Here is a 6580-nt window from a genome sequence, read left to right as displayed (position 1 = left end):
GTCTGACAAAGTGGTGTCACTGTTCACTCCGTTAAAATTAAACGGGTTACCGGCTGCGCTGAAAGAATGGCGAGGGGAATGTCAGAGGGACACACTAAACATTCACTCACCAAATAAAAAACACCAACGGAGATTCCTCAGCTTTTACTCGCTAATTATATATATTTTTTTGCAAGGTCTCTTTTAAGATAAATAAATACGCTCCTGTATCTCTCAAAACGATCAGAATTACTGACACTGAAAACTTGCATCCACCCCCACCCCCCCCCCAAAAAAACTCTACGTTTTAATTTTTTTGTGCTTATTAAAATTCATGAAATCCTGCCGACAGCTATAAAGAAAAGACTTGGATTTCTTATCGCTCCTTCACGACCCCAGAACCACACAGCCGATGAAGTACTTTCGAGGTGTGGTCGCTGGGTCACCGTCAGACTGCGGTATCTTTCGCAGAGGCGAGGTTTTGGTTTACAATCCCGCCTTCGTAGCTAGGTGCCACGTTAATATATTTTAGGGGCACTGGTTGTCCCCCTCACCGCAGCGCTCCCCCGCACCCACTGCTCAAGGCTCCCCCCCCCATCTCCCGGAGAGAAAGCAGGCGGAGGGGTGTAGCACGCGTGACTTTTGCCACACGTGCCCCTCTTAAAGTCGGCTTGCTCGATCGGGTTGAGCAACTTGCCCCTTTTGGCGCGCCGCAGGCATCTGTTCACCTATTCGACCCAATCACGAGCTGCTCACTTTGCTGCTGTGGGGGACAACAGTTGAATCTTGGCAAAAAAAAAATATTTTCTTTTTTATTAAAGAACAAACATGGTTGGCATTTTTTTTGTATTTCTAACTGAGGCAGTGAGGAAAAGTTTAATTCCAACCGATATATATATATATATATATATATTTTTAAATGAGCTCAATAGTCAATTTGTCACTACACCCTGAGTAAAGCTATAGTGGAGTTCCCCAGGAACCCAGCTTCAGGTCTTTACGCTGCATCTCATTGTTTAAATCATTATTATCACCGTTGGTGTGTGTGCAAACATGATCAGGTATGTATGCACAGGTGTGTCAGCACCTGTAAGTGCACGTGTTTGTGAGAATGCACATGTTTACAGGTGTGCATGCATGTATTTGTACAGGTGTGTGCATATTCACGTGAATGTGCTTTCATGTATGCACGCTGTGTGTGAGTGTATATGTGCATGTGTGTACGTGTAAATGTGCACACCTGTGCATGTGTATGTGTAAATGTGCACACATCTGCATGTGTAAATGTGCACACGTGTGTATGTGGCTGCATGTGTACATGAGTACATGTGTATGTGCACGTATATATGTGCACACGTTTGTGTGCATGTGTATGTGTGCACATGTATGCGATTGTGTACATGTATGCGATTGTGTACATATATGTGATTGTGTACATGTGTGCGTGTGCGTGGCTGTGTCCAAATTCCACCGATCTTTTCCTTTGCAGGGAGTCCAAGATTAGCTTTCAGTAAGAGGAGTAGTGTCAGGGGGAGTCTGCGGCTTTTCAACGAGGGACTTGTACATCTCCGAGTTCAAGAACCTAGGAAAGGAGTCTCTGTGCATTAGGCTGTATATCTGAAGCTGGGCGTCCTCAAACATAAGAGCATTTGGATTCAGCAAGTTCCTGTTGACTATTTCTCGCACACGAGAGTCAAGACTCACCTGCAAACAGCACAAAGAGAAATAACTGAAGTGCACATTTCACTATTATACAATCTCACTCAAGGCTGTTCAGCAACTTGCACTTAACTGACGTGAGCTCTACGTTTCATTTTGGCCCACTCAAGGGGGCCAACCATCCATAACCACCACTTTCCTAAAGACCGTGAAAGATCTGCAGGCACTGATACCCTCCGTTACCTCGTCCTAATGGACTATTTATCATGTCCGAGCCTAAACAATGACTATGGTAGGATATTCAACCAAAGGGGCATCGCCATCCTCACCCACACATGTGCGAGCTTCCCAGCAGAGGTCGCAGGTCACCGTTGAGAAGCGAGGCTGATTTATGCCCGTTAATCGTTACCGCCTCAGGCAGCATTTGATCCCGAGTGCCCTCGATGGCCCAGTTGTCAAAATCAGCCTTCAAAGATGGAACTGATCCATTCAGAGCAGGAAGCGCCTGGATCCAGTCTGGGATCTGTACTTCATCACCTGACTGTAACGGTCAGTATTATCAATGGTCACCATCACCAAAGGACACTATTACCAAAGGTCAATACTCTTAATGGTCAGTTAGGTTAATGGTCAATTTTGTCAGTGGTAAGTGGTGTCAACTGTCAATGATGTCACTGGTCAGTACTGTTACTGGGCAGAGCTACTCATGATCAGTCCTATTCAGTGCTGCCAAAGGTCAGTGCTGTTAATGGTCAATGTTGTCAATGGTCAGCATTGCCAATAGTCAACATAACCAATGCTCAGTAGTATTAATGATCACTGTTGTCAATGGTCAGTGCTGTCAATGGAGTGGAAGTACATGTTAGCGATGGCAATGGTCACTACAGTTAATGGTGATTAGTACAATCAATGAAGGTCAGTACATTTAATGGTCAGTACAGTCAATGGTGGTCATTGCAGTCAATGGTCAGTGCAGTCAATGGTCAGTAGATTCAATGGCGGTCAGTGCAGTCAATGGTGGTCAGTAAAGTCGATGGTCAATATAGTCAATGGTGGTCAGTGCAGTCAACGGTCAGTACAGTTAATGGTCAGTACAGTGAATGGTGATCAGTACAGTCAATGGTCAGTACAATCAATGGTAGTCAGTACATCCAATGGTCAGTACAGACAATGATGGTCAGCACAGTCAATGGTCAGTACAGTCAATGGTGGTCAGTACAGTCAATGGTCAGTAGAGACAATGGTCAGTGCAGTCAATGGTGGTCAGTACAGTCAATGGTCAGTGCAGTCAATGGTCAGTGCAGTCAATGGTCAGTATAGACAATGGTGATCCATTATGTCAATGGTCAGTACAGTCAATGATGGTCAGTACAGTCAATGATGGTTAGTACAGTCAATGGTCAGTACAATTAATGGTGTTCAGTGCAGTCAATGGTCAATACCATCAATGGTCAGTACAGTCAATGGTCAGTACAGTCAATGGTGGTTAGTACAGTTAATGGTCAGTACAGTCAATGGTCAGTACAGTCAATGGTGGTTAGTACAGTTAATGGTCAGTACAGTCAATGGTGGTCAGTACAGTCAATGGTCAATACCATCAATGGTCAGTACAGTTAATGGTCAGTACAGTTAATGGTCAGTACAGTCAATGGTCAGTACAGTCAATGGTGGTTAGTACAGTTAATGGTCAGTACAGTCAATGGCGGTCAGTACAGTCAATGATGGTCAGTACAGTTAATAGTCAGTGCAGTCAATGGTCAGTACAGTCAATGGTGGTCAGTACAGTCAATGATGGTCAGTATAATCAATGGTAGTCAGTACAGTCAATGGTTAGTACAGTCAATGGTTAGTACAGTCGATGGTCAGTGCATCCAATGGTCAGTAGCGTCAATGGTCAGTACAGTCAATGGTGGTCAGTACAGTCAATGATGGTCAGTACAGTCAATAGTCAGTACAGTCAATGGTGGTCAGTACAGTCAAGGGTGGTTGTTGCTGTCAATGGTCAGTACAGTCGATGGTCAGTACAGCCAATGGTCAGTATGGTCAATGGTCAGTATGGTCAATGGTCAGTATGGTCAATGGTGGTCAGTACAGTCAATGGTCAGTATGGTCAGTACAGTCAATGGTTAGTATGGTCAATGGTGGTCAGTACAGTCAATGGTCAGTACAGTCAATGATGGTCAGGACAGTCTATGGTGGTCAGGACAGTCAATGGTGGTCAGGACAGTCAATGGTCAGTACAATCAATGATGGTCAGTGCAGTCAATGGTCAGTACAGTTAATGGTCAGCACAGTCAATGGTGGTCAGTATAGTCAATGGTCAGTACAAACAATGGTGGTCAGTACAGTCAATGGTCAGTATAGTCAATGGTCAGTACAGTCAATGATGGTCAGGTCAGTCAATAGTCAGTACAGTCAATGGTCAGTACAGTCAATGGTGGACAGGACAGTCAATGGTCAGTACAATCAAGGTGGTCAGTGCAGTCAATGGTCAGTACAGTCAATGGTCAGCACAGTCAATGGTCAGTACAGTCAATGGTCAGCACAGTCAATGGTGGTCAGTATAGTTAATGGTCAGTACAGTCAATGGTCAGTACAGTTAATGGTCAGTACAGTCAATGATCAGTATAGTCAATGGTCAGTACTATCAATGGTGGTCAGTGCATTCAATGGTCAGTACAGTCAATGGTCAGTGCAGTCAACGGTCAGTCAATGGTGGTCAGTACATCCAATGGTCAGTACTGTCAATGGTTTATGCAGCCAATGTTCAGTATTTTGAATGACCAGTGTTGTCAATGGTCAGTATTATGAATGACCAGTGTTGTCAATGGTCAGTATTATGAATGACCAGTGTTGTCAATGGTCAGTATTATGAATGACCAGTGTTGTCAATGGTCAGCACTGCCAATGAAGTGCTGTGAACGGTCGGTACTATCAATTACTAACCAATAGAGCATCCTCCATTTACTGTGGTTCCGTGTGTATGTCCGTTTGACTGCAGCAGATGAATTTGAGTGGTGCAGGATAAAGGGATCACCTTTCATTGCCTCCTCTCTCCTTGGTCTCAATGTACCCAGTCTCTACCAAATATTTGCTAAAACATAAGAGCTTATAAATGCAAACATTTTAAAAGTAAAATCTGAAATAAAATAATAGCACATATGTGACCAATGGATCAGTCCTTACCATTGACAGGGGTAAATTACTGATAATCCTTACCATTGACAGGGGTAATCACTGATAATCCTTACCATTGACAGGGGTAATCACTGATAATCCTTACCATTGACAGGGGTAATCATTGACATTGATAATGACAGAGGGTCCTAATCATTGGTAATCCCAGGGCTAATCATTTACTGTGCTATCCATTGGCAGGCTCCATCTTTGGCAGAGCCAATCATTGACAGTACAAATCACAGGTGGTCCTAATTATTGCCAGATCTAATCACTGGCACTGTTGGCTATCGACACTACTAATTATTCACATTTCATGCCACTGACAGTATTCCTCATTGACAGTCCTGGTTGAAATAACCATAGATAGTACTAATCATGGATAGTTAGAGATAAAGAAAAAATCATGGATCACTCTCACCATTGACATACTACTGATTAACCGTACTAATTATTGACAGTACTAAACATTGGTAGAACTAATTATTGACAGTATTAATCATAGACTGTACAAATTGTTGAAAATACTAATCATTTACAGTTCTAACCATTGAATGCACTTATTAACACTACCAATTATTAACACTACTACTCATTAAGGTAACTAATTATGGACAATACTAAAGCTTGATGATACTTATGTTTGACAGACAAATCACTAATAGTACTATTGAACAGTATACTCATTAACAGCACTAATGGCAACAATAATAATTATTAATAGTACTAATCTTTAATAGTACTAATTATTGGCAGCACTAAACATTGGCAGCATTAATTATTGACAGTAATCATTGACAGTACAAATTGTTCAAAACCAAACTAATCATTTACAGTTCTAACCATTGATAGCACTCATTAACACTACCAATTATTAACACTACAACTCATTAAGGTAACTAATTATGGACAATACTAAAGCTTGATGGTACTTATATTTGACAGACAAATCACTAAAAGTACTATTGAACAGTACTACTAATTAACAGTACTAACTGGCAACAGTAATAGATATTGTGAGTACTGCACTAATCTTTGATGGTACTAGTTATTGACAGTACTTACCTGTACTCACCTCTTTTCAGCATACAACCTGTGTCAGAAGAAAAAATGAGCACAGCCTCTAATTTTATCAGGGTGCCTTAGGCTTGTGTTTGTCCGCAGGATGTCTCTCACCTCTCTTGGAGACAGTATCGAAATGTAGTCCTCGTATATCGTCCTTGCTCTTTCTTCAACCATCTTCATGTTCTTTTCCTTTTTGAAATCTTCGCACGCTAGCCAAAAGAGCATGTTCTCCTCGCTGTACTCTGTCCGGAGAAACTCTCGGAAAATGGTCCTGCCGGTTTCAGTTCGCATCACCTTATCAAACCCCTGAGTCCAGGACGTGATTTCCTCCATTGATGGCATTGCGCAGCTGGTTAATAAAAAAAAGGAAATAAATACTTTGGTAATCGATCAACTCACAATAAAATTGTCCAGTTTAAAAACAGAACATCGGTCACTTTGTGTCTTTAAACCATAGAACCAAAGAGGTTTACAGCACAGAACGAGGCCAACTGGCCCATCATGTTTGTGCCGGCTCTTTGCTCGAGCAATCTGAAACTCTCTCCCCATAGTCCTGCATCAATCCCCAAACTAATCCCACTGTCCCGCTCTCTCCCCATAGCCCTGCATCAATCCCCAAACTAATCCCACTGTCCCGCTCTCTCCCCATAGCCCTGTATCAATCCCCAAACTAATCCCACTGCCCCGCTCTCTCCCCATA

General features: G+C 42.6%; 1 protein-coding gene across 1 annotated transcript; it reads right to left on the bottom strand.

The window, feature by feature from the left end:
- Positions 1 to 821: 821 nt before the first annotated feature.
- LOC137324116 (regulator of G-protein signaling 17-like) lies at positions 822 to 6222 on the bottom strand. Its single transcript, XM_067988258.1, has 2 exons — positions 5992 to 6222; positions 822 to 1683 (listed from the first exon to the last, which is right to left on the bottom strand). The coding sequence occupies exons 1-2, from the start codon at positions 6220 to 6222 to the stop codon at positions 1480 to 1482; spliced, it is 435 nt and encodes a 144-aa protein (XP_067844359.1). The 3' UTR covers positions 822 to 1479.
- Positions 6223 to 6580: the final 358 nt, after the last annotated feature.

Source organism: Heptranchias perlo, chromosome 8 (assembly GCF_035084215.1).
Source record: "Heptranchias perlo isolate sHepPer1 chromosome 8, sHepPer1.hap1, whole genome shotgun sequence".
NCBI classification, from domain to species: domain Eukaryota; kingdom Metazoa; phylum Chordata; class Chondrichthyes; order Hexanchiformes; family Hexanchidae; genus Heptranchias; species Heptranchias perlo.
This window is presented reverse-complemented; position numbering and strand designations above follow the sequence as displayed.